At 45.6% G+C, this 23,726-nt stretch overlaps 1 protein-coding gene across 1 annotated transcript in view; it reads left to right on the forward strand.

Annotated features, from left to right (window-relative positions):
- The window catches only part of LOC125512571 (calcium-dependent lipid-binding family protein), an 86,431-nt gene that overhangs the window by 39,164 nt on the left and 23,541 nt on the right, over nt 1-23,726 (forward strand). Inside the window, exons 29-38 of the mRNA XM_048677665.2 lie at nt 1,674-1,787; nt 1,865-2,049; nt 6,648-6,756; nt 6,837-6,980; nt 7,408-7,683; nt 7,875-8,492; nt 8,630-8,848; nt 11,018-11,121; nt 11,229-11,524; nt 11,644-11,728. Coding sequence (XP_048533622.2) covers nt 1,674-1,787; nt 1,865-2,049; nt 6,648-6,756; nt 6,837-6,980; nt 7,408-7,683; nt 7,875-8,492; nt 8,630-8,848; nt 11,018-11,121; nt 11,229-11,524; nt 11,644-11,728 — 2,150 coding nt within the window. The remainder of the gene's footprint in view (nt 1-1,673; nt 1,788-1,864; nt 2,050-6,647; nt 6,757-6,836; nt 6,981-7,407; nt 7,684-7,874; nt 8,493-8,629; nt 8,849-11,017; nt 11,122-11,228; nt 11,525-11,643; nt 11,729-23,726) is intronic.

The raw sequence follows: 23,726 nt of genomic DNA on the forward strand, positions 1-23,726 counted from the left end.
TCGTCATCGGAGTCCATCGCCGAGGCAGGCAAATCGCCGAACACCTTGCGCCCGGTGGGCGTGTACCCGCTGCTAAACTGCCCCTCTGTGGTCGGAAACGGCGGCCGGAAACGCCCAGCTGCTGTTGGAGGGGCTGCCGCGGCGAAGCTTTGCTATTTTTCCGGCATGGAATGGCTATCTAGTGGTGAAAGGCGGCGGGCGGCGCTGGGATATAGCTACTGGCGGCCGAGGGCGCGGGGGTGGGAGGCGAGTCGGGGAAGAAAACCTTGACTTTTCCCCTGACGGCGTTGGCCAGCCGCGCTTTTCCCTTGCGCCGGAGCCCCCAACTTCCCCCCAGTGCGCCGGGTTCGGCCTGTGACCGCCGGGCGGAAAAAAGGGCCGAACCGGCGTTTTTCGGCGTCCTGGGGGCGCGACTGGGGCGTTTTTTTGGCGCCGGCGCCGAAAAAGTGGCCTGGGGGGGGGGCTGTTGGGGGCGCGGGTGGAGATGCTCTTAGTTGTCTTTCTCATCCTCACAAACCTCTCAAGCAGCACAAAGGTTGTGGAGGAGCAACTCCACCTTGCTGCTACAATGTGTACAGCACAAGTGTTGAAGGAACAGCTTCAACGTGCTGCGCTAGATATCGCTCTAGAGGCGAATGTAGGCTGATAGGGCAGCGAGAGTTCAATCCAGAACTCCTAGGGCACAAGATCTACTCCAAGATCTTAGATAAGAACAACAAGTTCTATTATAGGTAGGGGTACATAGTCTGGGTACAAAGTAGAGGTGAGGACCTCTATTTATAGGGCTTTGGGAAGCCTTCACATACTTCTACTTATAGCTGGAATACTCTAGAAACATTATTTAAGGTTCACCATTCTACTCATAGCTACTCACAACTAGAAGACTCTAGAAAACAGTAGGTAGGATAAAGAAAAGAAAAGAAATACTAGACCACAGCAGAAGTATCTAGAAGTAGCCAAACAGATTTGACATATGATTATATTTTTATGTTCCTCATCTATTGTTCCTCATCAGTTTACCTGTACTCTCTTCTTTTTGGGTTCTCACAGTTTTCTGTTGGGTTTCATCTCTAGGGTTACGTGGGGTATCCACTATAGCAGGCGTAAGCCCCAGCCTGTAGCAGGATAGGCTACGGCCAAGTAGGAGCAGCAGTACGGGTTACTTCCTTGCAGGATTGATTCCCTGATGGGAGGTATCAATTTGTAGTAGGAAGGTCTTTAGGAAGAGAAATAGAAGTTGGACTCTGAGAGGAGGCCTGTACGAGGAAACCCAAGCAATCAATAAAGTCAAGTCTATTTCCCCAAGCTATTCTTTTCCTCCTCTGTTACCCCCTCAACACCGGCAAGACACCTGCCCGGTGGATTTTCATCGGTCCTCAGGCACCTTCAGGCCATGGCTATGCGCTCCAACCCACGATCCTAACACCTAGCCTAACCCAACTTGCTTGGGACAAAAGGCTTCATTGTTGTTGTTGTTGTTGGTGGTGGTGGTGTTGTGACATCTGTTAATAACAGTATGGTAAATAGTTCTCTGTTATGTGGCTCGAATTACCTTTTAATCAAATGTGCAACTTTGAAATGGTTATGATTGCCACATATACTTGAAGTTCGATAATACATTTGTTTCTGGCAGCTGAAGCAGTAGAGTAATTTTTCTTTCCATTCTTTTGCAGTTTGCCTTCCAGTCTTATAGTGCCGACGATGATGACTATGAAGGTCATAATTACAGTCTGACTGGGCAGCTTTCTGCCGTCCGTATTGTCTTTCTTTATCGGTTTGTCCAGGAGGTATACATCACTAAGCCAAGTTGGATTATCTGATCTTCCATGATATGTATTTTTTGAAGTGCTTTTTTGTTTTGCAGTTTACTTCTTACTTCATGGAGCTTGCTACCCCTCACACTGAAGAAGCAATTAAGTTTATGGATAAAGTTGGAGGTTTTGAGTGGTTGATTCAGAAATATGAAATGGATGGTTCTTCTGCCATAAAGCTGGATCTTTCACTTGATACACCCATTATCATTGTCCCGAAGAATTCCCAGAGTGAAGAGTATGTCCATGCTTTACGTTCTTCAGTTTAATAATTCATTAGGACTGTTTCCATTAATTAATCTAATAGTCTAAAATAACTATGGCATACCACACTTGTGGGACAAAATTTTGGCAAACAGAAATGATGAGTCGTCGAGATAGCGACCTGTGAATTAGTCTAGACTAGCTAGGATTAGTCGTGGTTAATCGTTGACTACCATCATGTACCATGCGTTACAAATATTATCCTAGATACGAATATAGCACACACAAAATGCGTCAAGGGGACGCATGTACCATGAGTAAGGCAATGTTGACAAATAAAACAAAGGAGTTTAAACATATGAACCATCAGCCATGCCCATTAGCCATGAATGAATACTGAACAAGTCAACACATCATGTGTCACACAATGTTACAACAAATAGTTAAGTGGCATCAGCCTAAGTGCATAACAAATAAGTTCCTGACGGCATTATTCCCTAAGAAAAGTTCCTAAGGACATTATCAAAAGCAACAAAAGGCTGCACAATCCAGAAGTTTTCTCCAGTCCCCATTATTTCGCATCACATCCTTCGGCCTCGAGTCAAACATCTGGTTGCTCATCCAATCAAAATTCACCGGCTTCATGGCTTTGTCCAGCATCATTTTGTGTTTCTCCTCCTTTGTCGTCGTCGCTATCAATGTCCCAGTTGTCCATCTCATCTTTGCCCTCACCCATGATATCTTACTAGAAGGGTTAGGCGCGCTTCGCTGCACTGTTGGTGTTGTTGTGATTTCATAGTTTTTGTTTGTTATTTGGTTTGGCGCGTTGGGAAGATGATGGTGTTTTTTTTTATAATGCGGTGTCTTGGTGGGCTTTCTTGGCAGTGTGATTATGTGTTATCTGCTAACCAACCCATACTTGTGCGGTGAAGTTTCTTTACGCTGGTGGCCGCATGTATCATATTGGTGCTGCATTGTCACATGTTGGCGCCTTTTCTCATGGTAGTGCGAGGGTGCACAGGATTGATATGTTTTTTATAGGCTGCCTCTGCCGATTACTTCAACAAATCGTTTACCTGGTCAAAATCGTTAATCAAATCCAAAATTGAACACCTTAATTAATGGTGAACTAAATCCAAAATTGAACACCTCAATTGAATGGGAGGGATCCAAACATAGTGAATTAGAAGATTTTGCTACTACTCAACCTCTTCTTCAACAACTGTCTCCATCCTCTTCCTAAAACAAGTGATATGAGGGCCTATGGGTCTACTAGTATCACCACGAGCAGTCCTTGGGAAGTTCCGCCCTCTTAGGCGTCATTTGGTTTCACGGGATCCTGCCCGCTATTTCCCTGGTTAAGAAGCCCACATGGAAAGTTAGTCTCGATTTTCCTGCCGTAGCATTAGTTCATGCCCCGATCGATCCAATATCTCCGGGTTTCCCTCCCACGTCTCCCCACATCAGGAGAATTGTCCCCAGCCGCCGTTCGCGTTCTCTTCGCCTCCCACTTACGAAATCCGTAGGCTATGGCCCGACCTCCTCTGCCTTGGCCTTCCTGTTGGCAGTCTCCTCAACAACAGCACCCGCTTCGTCTTCTTCCAATCACGAGCAGCGGCCTCCCCTCCCCTGGGTGTTGCCAAAGAACCAAATGGAAAGGAGATCATCCCCATGGGAGAAGGGGATCCCCTGTGTCCGTGAAAATCCCCCACAGGGATTTGTTACCCTGGGTAGTCCTCCCCTCGCAACCAAACAAAGCCTTAGTGTTTCCGTAGCACCCATTTCTGAATAAACATCACGCCAAGTTAATTCATCACCATCATCGTCTAGGTGAACAGGTTCGGCATGAGCAAACCCATTCATTTTCCCACTGAAATTCCTCAAGGATTAGTAGCTCCTGAAATCTTGTTTTCATTCTCTCTTTGTATGGAATATACATGCTTATTCAGTTTCTTGTGCTCCAAATGATTTGTGGTATGGATCTGCAAGCACAAGTTTCATTAAGCAATGAAATGGCAGCTGCAATTAACATATGAAATGTACTCCAATTGCGCTCGCAGCCACCCGATGACGAACAACAAAGAGTTATGATTCTCTTTGCCAACGATTGGAGCTCGAAAGCAAGTCCACCATATGCATCCCACCAAGAAATTACAAAAATATCATGCATATGAAATCAAAGTTTAGACATTGCTCAAACTGATAAAAAATAAATTAATTATGCTTATATAAATCGTTGTGCTCCTCACTGCTGAAGAGACTTCTTATTTTCTTCTTACCCTTCGAGAAATCGGGAGAACACCAAAACTACTAGCGAAAAGCACTTTCACCTGGCTAGCACTTAGCAAGGTTAGTTTAGTTTGCTTGGAAGGGGAGCACATTCTTATTATGAGAAGGGGTCATTCGAGCCTATGGAAATAGGATACTCTGTTTACATAGAAATCCCTACGTCCTTACATTCTATTTAGGATTAGGAATAGGTGTAATCAGACCTGCTTTTGACATATCTATCCTATTCTTATTTGGGTACCATATGCACCTCTTTGGGCTTCTATTGTTCCTTTTATCTCGGTCTTTGATTGCCATTTTCTTTGAGAAGCAGCCTTCAACTCTCTCATTGTCGCAATGCTTATCTTGCTCTGGTGTTCATTCCTACCATCTTCTGTACCACATCATTGAAGATTGACCGCAAGTGTTGCAGCAAGCTTTTCTGTTTGTCTCTTTGATGTGATTTTTTCTTTTGCTTGGATTCAAGATCGATGATGCCCCATACAACATCTGCTCCATCTGTTGGTCCCATCTCTTTTCAACAGTATTTAGCACCTCTTTTTGTAAAGCAGGTTTCCCTTGCAAATCTTCTTTACCATCAGCAATCCTTAGAGCAATAAATAGTGGTTGTGAAGCTCTCATGCAATTCTCCACTAAAGTCTAAAAGGGCAGGGAAAGCACAGTTTTTTCACTCTTCCCCGATGGAGTTGGCTTGAATCTGTTAACAAAGACAGCTTCAAAGTAAGGAACGATGTTGCAAAACGAGCAACTGCAAGCCTCATAAGATCACCACCATTGGTCTTCTTCCTCATCAAATCAAGAATTCTTCACTGAAACTCCGGTATCTTCCTAACATCCACCAGCATGAGATCCAAGCAGTGGGCAGCACAAGGGGTCCCGAAAATATGAGGAGCCCTGCACCAATCTGTTCCAGAAGAGTCAGTAACACGACCTGCAGAACCTCATGGAAGATCTAGTAGCCGCAAGCAGATGCTGAAGTCCTGCAGCTGAAGAGGTCGGCTCAATGTGACTGTCCTTGCCGCATTAGGTGCAATGAGGACGAGGGCGGCTTGCACCTTGTGGAAGCCAGTAGAAGAGACGGAGCACTAAAGCGGGAACCATCCGGTGCGACAACGGTGTAGCAGGTGAACGGGCAATGATCACTGAGGGCACCTCCAACATACCTGGAGGCAGGCGGAGCGGCGGTGGTGTGACCTGGAGGTAGCCTAGGCATCGATCTGCTGGCGGCGGCGGCGACACACCCTAGGAGGCGGCAACGGCGGCCTGAGATGGTGGAGCTTCGAGGAGGAGAGGTGGCTTCGATCTAAGAGGCTTGGACTAGGAGCACGGTGCCCAGATGGGATTGTGACGGGAACTTCAATCTGGACACGGGCTTCGAGTTTGATGAGGTCGCGCTGTGGGCGGATGTGGAGATCAGCTCAGTCCAAGCGAGGAGGTTGCAATCAGGGGTTGGGAAAGCAGAAAATCAGGCAAAATAGACAAAACGAAACCGAGGTCGATCGAGAGAGGTGAGACTGGAAAATTTCCGCCATGGGAAAAATCCCCTAAGGGCCTCTTTGATTCACAGGATTCTCAAAATGCAGGAATAGAGTGTCATATTCCTCTTGTATCCTACAGGATTACAAAACTACAGGAATTTGGCTGGAAGAGTGTTTGATAGCACAGGAAAAACAAAGGAATTCTACCATGAGGTTTGAGTGGATGGAAAATTTCCTCCAAAATTTTGTACAAATGAATCCTATGGAAAAATTCCTAAGGGTTCCAATCCTGTGAATCAAACAGGTACTGTAGGAAAAAATCGTAAGGATCCAGATCCTACAGGATTACAAAACTACAGGAATTTGGCTGGAAGAGTGTTTGATAGCACAGGAAAAACAAAGGAATTCTACCATGAGGTTTGAGTGGATGGAAATTTTCCTCCAAAATGTAGTACAAGTGAATCCTATGGAAAAATTCCTAAGGGTTCCAATCCTGTGAATCAAACAGGCACTGTAGGAAAAAATCGCAAGGATCCAGATCCTCCGAAACCTTGGCTCATGATACCATACTAGAGCAACTTCACTGTATTGCACAGCCCAAGGGGCAAATATATAGGACAAGAGACTTGGAGTACAAGTAAGGAAATCTAGACTAATACGAATACTTACGGATACTCCTTAACAGCGTTAACGGCATTACGATGCAAGAAAGCATGCTATTTATCTCCACTGTAAGGAGCAATTTTACTGTTTTGAATAGCACAACGGGGCAAATATATAGTACAAGAGACTTGAAGTACTCCTTAATAACAATAACGGCATTATGATACAAGAAAGCATAATTTATCTTCACATCTTTCTGTAGCTATATACAACTGGATTTGGGGCAACTGAAAGTTAAAAATGATTTTAGTTGGCACGGAGGTGAAGAGAGTGACCCATCTGCTGTGCGTCTTGATGTTCTCCATGCTGAGGTATTTATTGGACTCAAACTAAATTGTTTAGTTTCCTCACCTGGGTTATTTATTCTCCTGCTTCAATAACATGCAAATAGATAAATGGAATCAACATGGCGGTTGGAGTCAATGGCACTCTCGGGAAGTGTATGATTCGAGAGGGTCATGGCATCAATGTAGGAGTGCGGCGTAGTCTGAGGGATGTTTTCCGAAAGGTCCCAATGCTCTCCATGAAAGTTCAGGTGATTAATTTGTTTTTCGTATAAAGTTTGGCTTGTTATCTCTTGCTTATTTGATCGCCATAGTTTTGTACTTTAGATCTGACATCTTGTTTTCTGGCCTGATTTTTATAGTGCAATCCTATTTGACACTGTATGCATGCTCTTGCTCTATTTATTTGTGCTCTTCACTCAATACTTGAAAAGTTAAACTAAAGCTCAAAGATAGTTCAGATGCTGAGTTTCCATCTCCAGAATACTTTTGTTATCTGTTGGATGCCAAAGTGACAATGATAAAGAAGGTACCAGAAGGTACCGGCAGCAATGGTTACTTGCTCAGCTTTATGTTGGCAGATGCATCAATGGAGAATATTTTATGAACTGTCCACCCCTATGTGGTTATAGCTGAAATCCAATATGTTTTTGTAATTCTATGTTCTTTTTTCTGCAGATAGGATTACTGCATGCTGTTATGTCGGATAAAGAATACAACGTCATCACAAGTTGTATTTCGACAAATCTATCGGAGACACCCAATCTTCCCCCCAGTTTCCGTGAAAACGTAAACCGGACAAAAGAGTCAATACGCCTACTTGCGGATAAAGTTAACCTTAATAACCATTTGATGCTTTCACGTACTGTTGTCATCATGACTGTGAATGTCCACTATGCTTTGCTAGAACTTTGCAATGGTCCAGATGCCGAGTCACCCCTCGCGGAACTTGCTGTGAGTATCCTTTAAGAGTTACGCGACTTGTCTTGTAGGGGAAAGAATCAATGAGATTGTTTATCACTGGTCCTGTAAATATTTCATATTATGTGTCCCGCACATTTTTAATGCCTGTTCAAGCTTTTATGCAATGTATTTTTTAACCCTGATAGCATGTTGGTTACTGTCATACATTTCTTTTTCTGCAGCTAGAAGGTTTATGGGTTTCTTACAGGACAACTTCACTGTTTGAGATGGATCTATATTTGTCTATACTTAAACTTTCGATTCGTGATATCCGCCCAGATACAAAGTCTGAGATGCGCTTGATGCTTGGATCTTATTCAGAGACTTCTAAGCTGAACACACCAGACCCTTCATCAGATGGGGGGGTTTCTAACCTAACCATGCTGATACTAGATTATCGATGGCGTTCTTCCTTCAAATCGTTTGTTATAAGAGTCCAACAGCCTCACATACTTGTTGTCCTGGATTTTCTGCTTCCAGTAGTTGAGTATTTTGTGCCTTCCATAGGTACAATAACAGGCAGAGAGGAAAGTCTGGACCCAAAAAATGACCCTCTTATGACCTCAAATGACATTGTACTTTGTGGGCCTGTTTTCTTACAGAGAGAGAATGTTATTCAACTCTCTCCTGAGAGGCAACTAATAGTTGATGGTTGCGATATTGATGAGTTTACTTATGATGGCTGTGGAGGCACCGTATCATTATGTGAAGAGCTTGACAAGAAGGGGCAGTTACACTCTGAGACTATAATCATTGTTGGGCGGGGTAAAAAGCTAAGATTCAAAAATGTCAAAATTGAGGTGCATGCTCAGTGAACTTGTGATTTGCTTAATTTTCTTCCTTTAACATAACTCTTATGGTTTTGAATGATGTCCTAATTTTTGACTCATACCATTGCTATGTACCCTAACTTCATACTTTTTTGTATGTATACAAGAATGGTGCATTACTGAGGAAGTGTGTTTACTTGAACACTGGAAGCAGCTATTCAATCTCTGCTGAAGATGGTGTCGAGGTTTCAGTGTTGGAAACTTCTTTTAATAACGATGAAGACAATCGTTTCCAAAGTGAAGAATACAATAGACAATTCAATGCACTTCAGCCTGCTGCCGGTTCACCTTCAAACCAAATGTTGAATTTTACATTTGAAGCGCAGGTATGAGTACACTGACTTTAGAAGTTATATCAATTCCCTGGCAAACATGCACCATTGTGCATTCAATTGGGTCCGCCTGTTAGTTAAATGCTACTTTAAGTCTTATACTTTTGGATTTGCTATTAACCGTTAGCCGTTTTTGTGCATACCACTGACACTCTTTAGCAATCCATATGCTGGTATCTCAAAAGTGATAGACGTACGTGTATCAGTGGCAGTCTGAAGAGCTGCATGCTAAAAGCAGTCCCATTTCTAGAAGTTCTGGTTACAGTTAGATGGTTTAAGAGGTTTGGTAATGGCCCACGCTAGAGGCCGATCCTGGAGCAACAGTGCTTCTCGTCCTGGAGCAACAGGTACATTAGTTTTGTTTGCCGGATGTTCGCTCCCAGGGAACTCGTCTTCCATCTGGATCTTGCTAGATGGCAGGTTGCTTCCTCCAGAGAATGAGTGTGGAAGAAATTGGAGCACTGCTATTTGGTAATAGAGCATGAGGTGAAGGCAGGGTTTCTAGGCATGGCAGGCACACGTGACCAGTCTTGACCGTGAATTCCTTGGCTACTAGCCCCAGACTTGGCGCATGCTGAGGCTTCCTGTGCAGGACGTTGCAGGATGCTGGTCATCAAGTGAATGTTGGTGGCCATGGATGGCACTGCAAAATCTTAATTACAATTTGAAGTGCTATCTGTACTTAATCTTTTATTCCCTCTTGAATACACATGAGATCTGTGTATCATTGCATTACTGACAGTTTAAAACTACAACCATACACACCAGCGACAGCAAGGTGAGACTTCGACCAAAGCAAATAAACTACTAGACAGCCTTGGTAGACAGTAGCCTCAAGCGCGCTAATCTCCTAGCTGCTGCCAAAATCCAGAGATGTCCTTCCTCCAGTATTTGCTTAAGGATCAGCTGCACATTAGGTTAGTCTCCATTGAGTACACAATCATTCCTATGTTACCACATCATCCAAGTACCCATCATGATCAAATTGTGTTAGTATTAATCCGAGGCGCATAGTAGATCATCCGAGGACCAAGCAATCACACGAGCACGACACCGAGATTTGTTAACGAGGTTCACCATGGTGGCTACATCCCTGGGTCCTGACTATGGGCGCTCCTCTCCATGACACCGCTACAATACCGCACCCCGGCCGCCCGGGCCCCAGCACACGACGCCGGCTCCCCTGCGTGTGTGTGCTATTATGTTGGCATAGGTTACATCTTGTGTCTACCTTCTCATTATATAAGAGTCCTAAGATACAGGTGTCCTATTCGAACATGTCTTTGTACCCTATGTACACAAAGTCCAAATTCAAATCCAATTGTAACCTACCTTGTACAAATATTCAACACAATTTTAACAAACTCCACCTTGACGAATATTCTTCACCACCTTGGGTTCATCCATGCGTCGAACCTCCGTGTACATTGGACTTGAGATTATATCATGCTCAGGTCACTACGCTCTCCTGAATCCACCTGTTCTCCACCAAGCACTTAATCTTTCACATTTACATATTTGCTTCATAAAGCTCTCAAGCTTCCTAATCATCAATTTTTTTTTCCTTAAACCATTAACAGGAATAACAACATGTATTCCTATCTTGAAACAGGCTTCACCCCGCTTTATAGATTACAGGTCCAAGTGCAGGAAAAGTAAAGATAACTGCTGGGGCAACAGCACAAACATGCCCTAAAAGAAAAGAGGAAAAAACCCACCAAGTGTCCGGTAGATCAGTGACTATGAGGCATAGGAAGAAGTTGTCCTCTCAGTCATTGCGTCCAACATGCCGCCAAGCCGGTCCCGGTCCCACTGTCTAGAGAGTGGGTGCCAGTGCTGCAGAAAGGCTAGAAATTTGAAAATAGAATCAGTGGCCCGCCGTAAGAAAACACACTCAACATGGTACATGGTACATATATGCATGAAACCCCTCATCCAACATGGTAATACGAAATGGTATAATAAGCCTAATATATATCTAACGTCCACCAACTGTCATGTTCAGGAGATGCATCTTCGACCAGAGGTCCAGGATTCAGTGTGTGCACATTTTCTTTAACTCATAACAGTTGTAGTTTGCCAGTGATCTATTGAGTTGGGGGCATACAGATTCCTTGTGGTATGATTTCTTGATGGTGCACATTTTTATTTGGGAATGTGCAGGTTGTCTCGCCAGAATTTACTTTTTATGACAGTTCAAAGTTAACAATGGATGATTCCTTGCACATCGAGAAGCTTCTTCGTGCCAAGATGGATTTCAGTTTCATGTTTGTCTTTTCTCTCTAGTTCCACTACTAAACCATTTTTTTCGTTTATGTCACTGTAGACCTACTAGTTTGTCTCCTTACTGATATAAACTCTTACATGTAAACAGGTATGCTTCAAAAGAAAAAGACATATGGGCTCGATCGGTCGTTAAAGACCTGACAATAGAAGCTGGTTCCGGTCTTCTTGTTCTTGAGCCAGTAGATTTTTCCTGGAAATATACTTCAGTCAGTGAAAAGACAAACATAATATTGACATCTTCAGAAATATGCATCCATCTTTCTCTCGGTGTTGCTTCTCTCATGCTCAAACTGCAAAATCAGACCCTTGCAGCTTTGCAGTTTGGCAATATTAACCCACTGGTCTCTTGCACCAACTTTAAGCGAGTTTGGGCGTCACCAGAAGGTACTTGTGTGTTAGTTCATTTAGTTTTTGTTGCAAGACACATTAGTGTTTTTTTTTGTTTCTTTTTGTTCAACTGGTTACACCCCCTGTTAATTTAATTGATCAATCATATATTGTAGGTGATCTACCTGGTTACAATCTCACCTTCTGGAGGCCACAAGCTCCTTCGAATTATGTTATTTTGGGTGATTGTGTGTCCTCAAGGTAATTTTCCCTCTGAGAACTGCCACCTGGTGACAATATTTTTCTGTTGTGAAGTGTGCGCTGGGTATTAGTAGCACTGTACCAGCAACTTTGATAGTCATATCAGTCTGTGCGCTCAGTGACCCAGATAAACACTAGGATTGGCATGCGACTGAATGCAGCTACTTTCTAGAGTTCTTGCTTCTCCAACAATCGGCTATATCTGGATTGGTAGCACATCCAGAATCAGTGCCATTCAGATCATTCTTCCGCTGTGAAATGTAGGTCTGATGCAGAGTATCATGCCATTGGTCTGAAATAGAGCCACCGCACAGTCCGGCAGTGCATTCTTTGGCGCAAGAACAGACAAGTCTGGTTGGTCCAGAAGGTTTCGTTCGAGGCACAGGCGCCGATCAGCCAGTCTGGTCGGTCGGACCAGATAGTCTTGTCGGCCCAGAAGGTCGAGGCCGACATACAGGCACTCACGGGACTGTTCGGTAGTGCAAATTTTGCCCTGCTCCTCCTTCTCTTCTTTGAATCTCTGCTCCTCGCTTGGGACTTGGCCTGCCTTCCTTTCTTCTCCATGGTGCATGCCTTCGTACCTAACCATGCATATCATTTCGGCTTGAGGTAGTAGCTATGTCTCATCCAAATGAATCAGGAGTTCAAGTAGGAGTGAAGTCACCTCGGTTTCAATGGCATGTTGTCATACCCGTGCATGTAGCTGCACCAGGCTTAGTTGTCATGGGCTGTGGCTCAATTGGTCTTGGGCGTGTGCTGGCGCTGGAGATGATAAAAGAATCAGCGACACCAGAAGGGAGGCATCAATCAGAACAGAACAGGCCCACTTCTTCTTCCTCGGCTCACTCCTACCCCTCGTGGCCAGACGAGTATATCTCCCCCATGTATCCTCTCTTGCTCTTCTATCCTTGATCTATGCTTCTCCCATCCTTTAGTTATCTTCTCTGGATTATATCCCCTCAGTGATCCTAGGTTTGATGAATTTGATTCATACACCCGGGACACTTGTATCAACCTATTTGTGCTGTTCGGTATCAATTTGTTACGTCCTGACTCAGGGTTGTGACAAACGTGCGCGAGATCTTGTAACTGGTCCACTTGGAGCTTGAGGGCTTTGGATCCATGGCGGTACCCATGGGGTGCTCCGCATCAAATTTCCATCTTGAAGTTATTCTTGTCATCGAGCTACTCCAGACTAGATTCCTGTGAGGGGGCCTCTTATGAACACATTGCTTCTTAGGATCACTTGCACTTGGCAACTTGAGCACATTTGCTAACTCTTTTTTTTTAAGTGTATTAGTTCATGTTGGTCATCCAAGATAATGTCTTCAAAGATTGTCCTCAAGCTGAGTGTGGCAACGAATTGATGGATGAGTTAATCATTCCAGTCTTGTTGCATATGCTCATGAGGTGATAATTCCAACCATGTAGCAATCCACATGAAGTGAATTCCTCAATGGATTGGCACTACTAGCGCCCTTCATCTCTGTTAGATCCGAGCCAAGTCTTATGCTCACCACAAGCTGGCGTAGCCCCTACCACATGACCTTTTGTAGTACAAGCGTGCCCTATCTGAAAGTTCTAGGCTTGTAGTGACTAATCACGCAATTTTGAAACCAAATATGGGCTTTGAAGTGCAGTTCTTGAAGATTTGTACGAATAAATGTGAAATTGGATAGATGGATTACTCATTGACCAGAGGAATTGAATGGAGGAGGTCAGTTTCCTTGCTCGCCCTAACTTGGCGGAGCAATTGTGACGGGGGCGACCGATGGAGAAGAATGCCGGTTCCAGCGAGGATTCCAACGAGGCGATGGGCCAGAAAGGAGCATGGAGAGGGTCGAAATCTACGACAGGGGCGAAAGAGCTTGAGCAGTATGGGCATGAAGGAGTGTGGGATTAAACCCTAAACTAGTGTACGGGTAGCTAAATGAGTTTAGTTCACGCTATGTCCGGTAGCACCAAGTAACTTCAGTGCTGAAGTACTAGGCAAAGACTTGGCGAAAATTTCACTGAGTCGTTGGGCACTTCTAGGGCTGACGTCACCCAGTGAGATAGGAGTTTTAGATTCGAATTCCGTGCTTTATCACATTCGTAATCCGGTAGTTCTTGATATGAGTTTTAGATTTGAATTTCCGTGCTTTATCAAATTCCAAATTTGTAATCCGGTAGTTCCTGGTAGGAATGCTATGTACTTCCTCTGTAAAGAAATATAAGAGTGTTTAGAACATTAGTTCTCAGTGCAACAAAGATATTCAAATTTTCAACTTCTTTTGGTAGTTCCGTGATAAATATTGCGAGTCGAGCTGTCGGGGTATTAACTTGTGGATTAACCAAGATTAGTTAGGATTGGTTGCGACTGATTGTTAGCTAATGGTTGACTACAATGTGTTATAAATACTATACTACTTCCTCTGTTCCTAAATATTTGTCTTTTTAGATATTTCAAATGGACTACCACATACGGATGTATATAGACATATTTTAGAGTGTAAATTCACTCATTTTGCTCCGTATGTAGTCACTTGTTGAAATCTCTAGAAAGACAAATATTTAGCAACGGAGGGAGTAGACACTAATATAACAATACCTGCTGCCATACATGACCATTTACCCCTTACAGCAAGTGGCCTTGGCCTTCACGTCCCCACGAAGCAATGGCGCCAACAACCTGAAAGACAAAGCGGCAAAGGAAGACAATGTTGACAAATAAAAAAAAGAATTTCAGCATATCATCAGCGATGAATGAATACAAAACAATCGCATCATCCAAGTGCAACATTACAACATATAATTAATTAGAATAAATGCATCACACAAACGGCAACATTCCAACATATAATTAAGTGGTCTTGGGGCAAGTGCATATACACTTCAACACCCCCTCTCACATGTGACATGGGAAGTCAACACATGAACAGTCTCGTTGCTCTCCCTGGTCGCTCCGCCCGTAGGCTTAGCGTGCTTCACTCGTGTTGCTCTGCCTCGTCCGTCAGCTTGCCGCCCCGCCCCGCCAGCTCCGGCACCGCTAGGCCACTGCTCGCCCGCCCTTCTTCTCAGCCAACCGCCTCCACGATCTGGTGTCAGGGCCGCGTGCCGCTGCTCTGGGCATTGACTTGGTGTGGAATGGTTGTAGATTGGCGCCTCTGTTCTTTTTCTTTTTGGGCTTCGACTACTATTTTGGGCGTTGAGTACTCTTGGGTTTTCGACTGATAGCTTCCCACATGCCCAAGTCTTATGTAAATATTACGCCCCATGGGCTATGCAATAGAGATAAGTTGCATCCATAACAACAACAACAAAGCCGTAAGATCTCGAAACCTAGTCATGGGTGTTAGGAAATATGCAACTTGTATTCCCATCAGGAACATAGTAAGAAGTGGTAAGATTCTCGACTAGCAACAGAAAGAGGAGTACCATCAACAGTGAGTACATGGACAGGAAAATCAAGTGATCTAAGAGAGGACAAATTGGATGAATGAGAAGACATGTGAAAAGAAGCTCTGGAGTCCAGAACCCATAAGGATGTACCCTGACTGTGTGGAGGGTGGTTGCTCAATGCGGGAAGTATCAGTTACAGAACCAGCTGTACCCGTCGAAGAAGAGCCTGAAGCGGCAAGCAGACGCTTAAGTATCAGAATATCCTGCTCAGTCAAGGTGGAGGCTGAAGATGTCGAAGTAGAAGTCCCCGAAGCTGATCTCCGCGCCTTACGCATGTGTCGCTTCTTCTGGAAGCACTGATACTCAACATGACCATCCTGTTTACAGTAGTCACAGTGAGGACGAGAGCGACCTTGACTGCTAGTAGGAGTGGGCAAGAGCGACGGAGCACTGGAGTGGGGAGTAGTCGGTGCAGCATGCGGTACAGTAGAAGCTCGAGTAGCAAGCACATAGGGAACCTCGAGTAAACCAGCACCACGTAAGCGAGTCTCCTCAGCACGAATCTCAGAAAGCGCCTCCATGAGAGAAATACGGCCACGAGCAAACAACTGAGCGCGCCGGGGCTCAAACTCCTTGCGGAGCTGAGACAAGAACTCGTAGACACGATGGAACTCCAAATCAGCCTGCACAGCCTGGCAACACTGGCAAGTACGACAACGAGCAGTGCGGAGAGAATCAAGCTAACGCCAGAGAGCAGAACTCTGTGCATAGAAATCATCAACAGTGGAGTCACTCTGCTGAAGAGCATGCTCCTGGCGAACCATAGACAAGTATAAGGCATCACCAGAAGGCTGATAACGCTGGGTCCACATCTCAAATACAGTAGGGAGGCCCAGGAGCTCAGAGGCAAACTAAGGCAGAACACTAGCACTGAGAACAGCGGCGGCATGAGCATCATCATCAAGCCACCGAGTGTAAGTAGACAGAGCCTCATGATAAGTGTGAAGAGCGTCCTCATAAACCAAACCCTGCTCATCATAAGCACGAACAACAGCGTCATCAGCAAGCTTAGCCGCATCCTTCGCAGCCTGATTAGCATCTGCAGCAAGAACCGATGGCGTCGGCGGAGTAGGGGCCACAAGAGGAACTGGGCGTCGTGGACAGGCGACCTCGCGAGAAAGAACGCCCCAGAGACGAATGCCACGCATATGAATGCGCATGAAGCCGACGAACTCGATGTAGTTGGTACCATCAAAGATCACCGAACGACGAGGAACTGCAACGTAGCCTGGCGATGTAGACATTGTGCCCTTCCTTTTTTTAAAGCACCAACAAGCACTGACGCGAGTACCAAAGGATCCCAACGAGAACCGCAGAGAGCCGGCGCTAGCAACAGGAGACGGCTGCAGAAAACCGGCGGTAGCGGCGATGAAAAGCAGCACGCACTCGGGAGACACCAACAGATCGGGGCAAGCCCGTTTGACCAGGACAGGACGAGCACGCACGCGGATGGAAATGCTCCTGCATTCGTGCTTGGCTCGATCGAAAGAACGGCGGGAGGGTAGCTGTCTGCGCGATCCGAGCGGGACGGCAACGGTCTTCGCGATCGGGATGGGCGGATGGATCGATCCTTGGAAGGAGCAGGCTGAGCGTTGACCTACAGGAGATTGGAGCGGACGTGGAGAGTTGGCGGCAAGAGATAAACAACGGTGGCTACAGAGGAGAGTGGCGACGCGGGTTGGATCAATAGCATGAGTTACAGCGTGCAAAAAATTAACCTAGCTCTAATACCATGTTAGGAAATATGCAACTTGTATTCCCATGGGGCCATAGGCAAGTATATATACATGTACAGTTGCAGGAAATATGCAGAAACCCCCTTATACAATGGGGTAAATACAAAAGGCTACATGGCTATATATATAGTACTCTAACAATGGGCACGTGAGAAGGCCATGGCTAGTTCTTTGATGATATTTCAGTCCTTCAAGTCTCTCTTTATGGAACCCTCCCATATCAAGTTTGGCCTACCCCAGGCTTCTCTTGACATTATCAGCATGCCTTAATCTTCCACTATGAAGCCTTCCGTTGTATATGTCCAAACCATCTCAGATGATGTTAGACAAGCTTCTTTTCAATTGATGCTACCTCAACTCTATTATATCATCATTCTGGACCCTTTCCTTTCTTGTGTGGCCGCATATCCATCTCAGCATGTGCATTATGTGTCGCACATCACAGGTCGAATAGCCTCCTATAGAGCCTGCCTTTTAGCTTTTGTGACACTCTCTTGTCACAGAGGACGCCAAAGCTTGATGCTAGTTTATCCATATGGCCTCGATTCATGGCTCACATCTTCATCAATATCACCATCCTTCTGCAAGATAGACCCTAAATGTTGAAAGGTGTCCTTCTGAGTTACCACCTGGCCATCAAGGCTAACCTCCTCGTGCTTAGTAGTACTGAAACTGCACCTCATGTACTCAGTCTTAGTTCTACTAAGCTTAAAACCTTTTGATTGTAAAGTTTGTATAAATAAACTTCAAAAGATTGTATAAATGATACATTCCGTGGCCTTGGCCAACAACATGTTGAGTGTGTCAATCAGCAACACAAACAATATCACGAAAAGCGGGTCGCCTCGCCGGAGGCCCTTGTGGTGCCAAACCGGCGGCCCTGGCTCACCATTGATGGCAATCCACTCATGGAAGTGCGGGCCAAAGCCAACCTTAGCAGTACCTCGTAGAGAAACGCCCAAGACAGCTAGTCGCGCGAGGCTCCCCCAACTGGTGCAAGTATCAACATGAAGTTATCATTGATGCAACGTTTCGAGATGAATGTGCACTGGTTCCCCTCGACCAACGCCCCCAATCTCGGCGACAACTTGGTGGCCAGGATTTTGGCTACGAGCTTCACGAAGATGTGAATTAGGCTAATCCGTCGGGCCGACCGGCCGAGCCGTCTGGCCTCTTGGGCAGCAGGATTAGGAGGGCCTGATTCAGAGCCTCAAACACCCGCGCCCACATAAGAGTGCAACTTGGCGAAAGCATCCATGACATCGTCCTTCACGGTTGATGTAGGGTGGAACCCTATACGGCCGATCTTTCATGGAAGAAGTGGATCCCGTGATGAACACGAAGAACACAAAGGGGAAAACATGAAGGGAACACAAAAGAAATACTCAGACCAACGAGATTAGTTCACACATGTGCTAGATCCATGAACACAAAGGGAGATACCAGATCCAAAGTCAACAAGGGACGATACACGGTAACCGGTTCTTCTCCAAAGGAGGTCTTGATGGGGCCACCCAAAAGGGGGTCTTGAATCCAAGGGGATCTTCTCCAAAGAGGGGCCGCGGTCTCTCTCATGGAGTAGATCCGTAATGGATGAGCAAAGCTCTTTCTCTAATGATATACTACTTTGCTAACCCTAAAACGTAGGTAGGAGAAGAGTATATATAGTCAAGGTGGGCGAAGGGGTACACGGGCCTCGGGCCCTTTCACTGTGCGCAGATAGGGGAGGTCGGACATCCGGGCGTCGGGCCGGATGTCCGGGCTTTCACGAGGGGCCGGATGTCCGGGTTGGGGTGGCCAGTTGTCCGGGCTGAAGTGGTTCAGCTTCGGTTATGTTCTATGACGGGCGTCGGATTTCCGGGCAGTGGCCGGATGTCCTTGGCCGGGGCCGGATGTCCGGGTCTTGTAGCTTCGGCCGCTGGACCGTTGTTGTAGTCTCCAGTGGTTGGATGTCCGGGGCTGGGGCCGGATGTCCGGGCCCTGGAGCTGCCTTCTCCTTTCGTTGGTTCTCTTCATCCGTGGACTTGGCGGCTTGTCTGTCTTCACGTGCATCTTCGGGAGGGTCCTCTTGGTACCTAATCATGCACAACATCTCGGACTTAGGTACTAGCCATGTCTCGAGAGGATCATATGTAATATCACTAAGGAGAGAAGTCACCTCGGTCTCGAGAGCTCTAGCTCTAGCTCGAGTCATAGGTCCTCTTGGCACTTCGTGAGACGATGGTAGGTCCATGGGGATGACCGTAGGATGCTTCGCATCATCTCCCCTCCCTTGGGAAAGATCCGACCTCGGATCAAAATCTTCATCATCATGGTAGGGAGAGAGATCTTTGACGTTGAAGATGTCGCTCACGGAGTACTTGTCGCGTGGAATGTCGATCTTGTAGGCGTTGTTGTTGTAGCGTTCAAGCACCTTGAAGGGTCTATCCGCTCGTGGTCGAAGTTTGGACTTGCGTTCGTGGGGGAAGCAGTCCTTGCAGAGGTGTAGCCACACAAGACCTCCAATGTTGAACACCATGGGGTGCTTGTTGATGTTGAGCTTGGTCGCAAGTCGTTGTACTTGGCGCTCAATGGTGTGCCTTGTACCTTCATGCATCTTCTTAAGATAGTTGACTCGGGCACTCGCGTCCATATTCGTGCGCTCTTGTAGTGGTAGAGGGAGAATGTCCAATGGTGACAATGGGTTGAAACCGTAAACAACCTCAAAGGGGGACTCGCCGGTAGTTGAGTGTCTTGTGTGGTTGTAGGCGTACTCGGCGATAGTAGACACTCCTCCCACTCCTTGATGTTCTTCTTGATTAGCACGCGAAGTAGAGCGGAGAGTGTGCGGTTGTTCACCTCCGTTTGGCCGTCGGTTTGTGGATGGTACGCCGTGGAGAAGAGTAGCTTGATTCCGAGCTGGGTGCATAGGGTCTTCCAAAAGTAACTCAAGAACTCGATGTCGCGGTCCGAGACAATCGCCTTTGGCACTCCATGTAGTCGTAAGATTTCTCTACAAAAGAGATTGGCAACATGTGCCATCTTAGAGAATCGGTCCACAACACCAAATACCGCATCCTTTCCATTTCTAGTTCTAGGCAATCCAAGTACAAAATCCATGCTAATATCTTCCCATGGTTGATATGGAATTGGGAGAGGCATTTAAAGGCCATGGGATTGAGCTTTAGACTTAGCTTTGCGACATGTAGAGCATTGGTTGGTGAAGCGGTTGACGTCGCGGAACATCTTGGGCCAATAATAGTTCTTGGAGAGCGTAGCGAATGTCTTGTCGCGTCCAAAATGTTCCATTAGTCCCCCTCCATGAGATTTCTGCAAAAGCAACAAACGAAGAGAAGACTCGGGGATGCAAAGTTTGTTAGCTCTCATAAGATATCCATCTTTGATGTAATAACGATCCCAAGAGGTATGCGTCGAACACTTGGCATAAGGAATATCAAAAGTAGGATCATGCGCATACAAGTCTTTTATGTGCTCAAAGCCAATGACATCCAATTCAAGTTGAGTAACAAGCATGCATATGCGGGAAAGAGCGTCCACCACAACATTTTCCTTACCTTTAATGTACTTGATGACATAAGGAAAAGACTCAATGAATTCACTCCATTTAGCATGACGCTTGTTCAACTTAGTTTGACCCTTAAGGTATTTAAGCGTTTCATAATTAGTATGAATGACAAATTCATGAGGGCGAAGATAATGTTCCCATTCATGCAAAACTCACACTAAAGCATATAACTCTTTGTCATAGATGGGGTAATGGAGTTGCGTTCTGGGAAGTTTCTCACTAAAATAAGCTATGGGGCGCTTCTCTTGCGTTAACACACCTCCTATGCCATTATCACTAGCATCGCAATGAATTTCAAAGGGTTTGTCAAAGTTGGGTAATGCAAGCACAGGAGCATGAGTAAGCAAATTTTTAAGCTCATTGAATGCGGTACCTTGGGATGGTCCCCAAACAAAGGGTGCATTCTTCTTGCTCAAAGCATGCAAAGGTGAAGCAATGGTACTAAAGTCCTTCACAAATCTGCGGTAGAAACCGGCTAAACCAAGGAAGCTACGCACTTGATGCAAGTTGGTTGGTTGTGGCCAAGTTTTAATAGCATTGATCTTAGAGTCATCAATATGAACACCCTTAGGGGATACAACAAAACCCAAGAAAACGAGCTTATCAACGCCAAAAAGGCATTTTTCCATGTTAGCATAGAGACGCTCTTTTTGAAGAGTTTGCAAAACGGTTTGAACATGGGTGACATGATCTTTGAGAGATTTGCTATAAATAAGGATATCGTTGAAGTAGACCACAACAAACTCACCAATGTAAGGATGAAACACATAATTCATAAGACGCATGAAAGTACCCGGTGCTTCCGATAAACCCATAGGCATGACTAAACACTCATACAAACCAAACTTTTTTTTGAAAGCGATTTTCCATTCATCACCCTCTTGTATGCGGAAAAAATAGTGGCACCACTAAGTTCATCAAGCATATCATCAAGGCGTGGAATGGGGTACCTATATCGAACGGTGATAGCATTGATAGGTTTACAATCGAAACACATGCGAAAGCTACCGTCTTTTTTGGCACAAGAACGGAAAAAATAGTGGCACCACTAAGTTCATCAAGCATATCATCAAGGCGTGGAATGGGGTACCTATATCGAACGGTGATAGCATTGATAAGTTTACAATCGGAACACATGCGAAAGCTACCGTCTCTTTTTGGCACAAGAATGACCGGAACGGCACAAGGACTCAAACTTTCCCATACATGTCCATGGTCTATGAGATGTTTGACTTGCCTTTGTATTTCTTTGGTTTCTTTGGGGTTGATGCGGTAGGGAGCTTTGTTTGGAAGTGGTGCTCCGGGGATGAGGTCGATGCGGTGCTCGATGCCTCGTAGTGGAGGTAGACCCAGAGATAGCTCGTCGGGGAAAACATCTTGAAATTCTGCAAAAGAGAAGACAACACTAAAGGTAGAGTGTGAGAGGTGTTAGCTTTTGGTGCCTCGTCCTTGTACAAAAGGATATAGTGTAGCACACTAGATGGGTTCTCACACACTTCTCTTATCTCACGTTTGATGGCAAATAGAACTAGGTTCATCTTTTCGCTCATTGTGGAGTCACTCAATTTGGGCTTGTGGCGCTCACTCTCTTTTTGGTGGTTCGCTATCTCACTATTCTCTCCACGATGGGTGGCTTGCTTGTCGGCGATCATTTGGCTTGGAGACATAGGGCGAAGTACGTACTCCTTTCCTTTCATCTTGAAGATGTAGTGGTTCGTTCGGCCGTTGTGGATGACACCTCTATCAAATTGCCATGGTCGTCTGAGAAGAAGGTGGCAAACGGTCATTGGAATGACATCACATTTCAAAGTGTCTTTGTAAGCTTCGATTTTGAAGGAGACTTGCACTCTATGCTCGACTTGGATAGTGCCGGAGTCGCTTAGCCATTGAACTTTGTAGGGGTGTGGGTGCTTCGTCTTGAGCAATTGGAGCTTGGAGCAAAGTTCTTCACTTGCTAAGTTATGGCAACTCCCTCCATCGATGATGACCTTGACGGACCTTCCATTGATGCCGGCCTTGGTATGAAAGATATGACATCTTAGGTCTTCTTGTTGATGTTGGAGAGTCAAGACCTTTGAGACAACTAGAGCAGGGCTTGAATCTTTATCACAAAAGACTTGTTCCTCTTAATCATTCACTTGCCGGTGCATGGCGACTTGCTCAAGTGCTTCCGTTTCTCCTTCATTCATGGAGTCGTATGTACCATCGTCGTTGAGGATCATGGTTCGCTTGTTGGTACACTCAAAGGACTTGTGGCCTCGGCCTCCTCATGTGAAGCATTTGAAGGAACTTATCTTGACGGTCTCATTGGTTGGGGTTGATGACGATGAAGCTCTCGGCTTGAAGTTGCTTGTAGTAGGATGATGACTTGAAGTTGTCGAAGTTTTCTTAGAACTCGACTTGTCGTTGTTGCTTGTAGAAGGCTTGGTTGATGTAGAAGGTGTTGGAGTCGTTGAAGCTTGGGTGTTGGAGAAACCATAGGACTTGGATGAGAACTTGGCATACTTGAAGTCATCTTGCACTTGACGTTCCGCCTTGGTAGCTTGATGCACTAGCTCGATGAGGTTTGAGTATGGTTGGAAGTCGGCGATCTTCTTGATAGGGTGATTGAGTCCATTCAAGAAACGTGCCATAGTTTGCTCATTATCTTCCGTGGCATTGGCTCGTATCATTGCAATCTTCATTTCCTTATAATATTCTTCAACGCTCTTGGTTCCTTGCTTGAGTAGTTGGAGTTTCTTGAAGAGGTCGCGGTTGTAGTAGGTTGGCACGAAGCGTGCTCTCATGACATCCTTCATTTGTGCCCAAGTAGTGATGGGTGGTTCACCTTTTGCCTCTTGGCGCTCAATGACTTGTTCCCACCAAATGAGGATATAGTCTTGGAACTCAAGGGATGCCATCGCGATCTTCTTCTCTTCGTCATAGTTGTGCAAGCGGAAGATTTTGCCGACCTTCAATGCCCATGAAAGGTACTCTTCGGGGTCATTGCTTCCATTGAACTTGGGCATGGTGAACTTTAGCTTGCCGTAGCGTCGCTCTTCATTGTGTTCGGGTCGTGGATGATGACGTCCTTGACGAGGAGGATCGTCTCTCACACCTTGCTCTTGTCGTGGAGGATTTCCAATGTCTTCTTGTGCTTGTTGAACTTGATGTTCTTGGCGAGCTTGTGGAGGAACTTGTCGAGCTTGACGTTGCACGCGAGCTTCTTCGCGAAGCGCTTCTTGATGTTCACGAGCTTGTCGGCCTCGGTTGGCTA

This window comes from Triticum urartu, chromosome 6A (assembly GCF_056163025.1).
Source record: "Triticum urartu cultivar PI428250 chromosome 6A, HENAU_Tu73, whole genome shotgun sequence".
Classification (NCBI taxonomy): domain Eukaryota; kingdom Viridiplantae; phylum Streptophyta; class Magnoliopsida; order Poales; family Poaceae; genus Triticum; species Triticum urartu.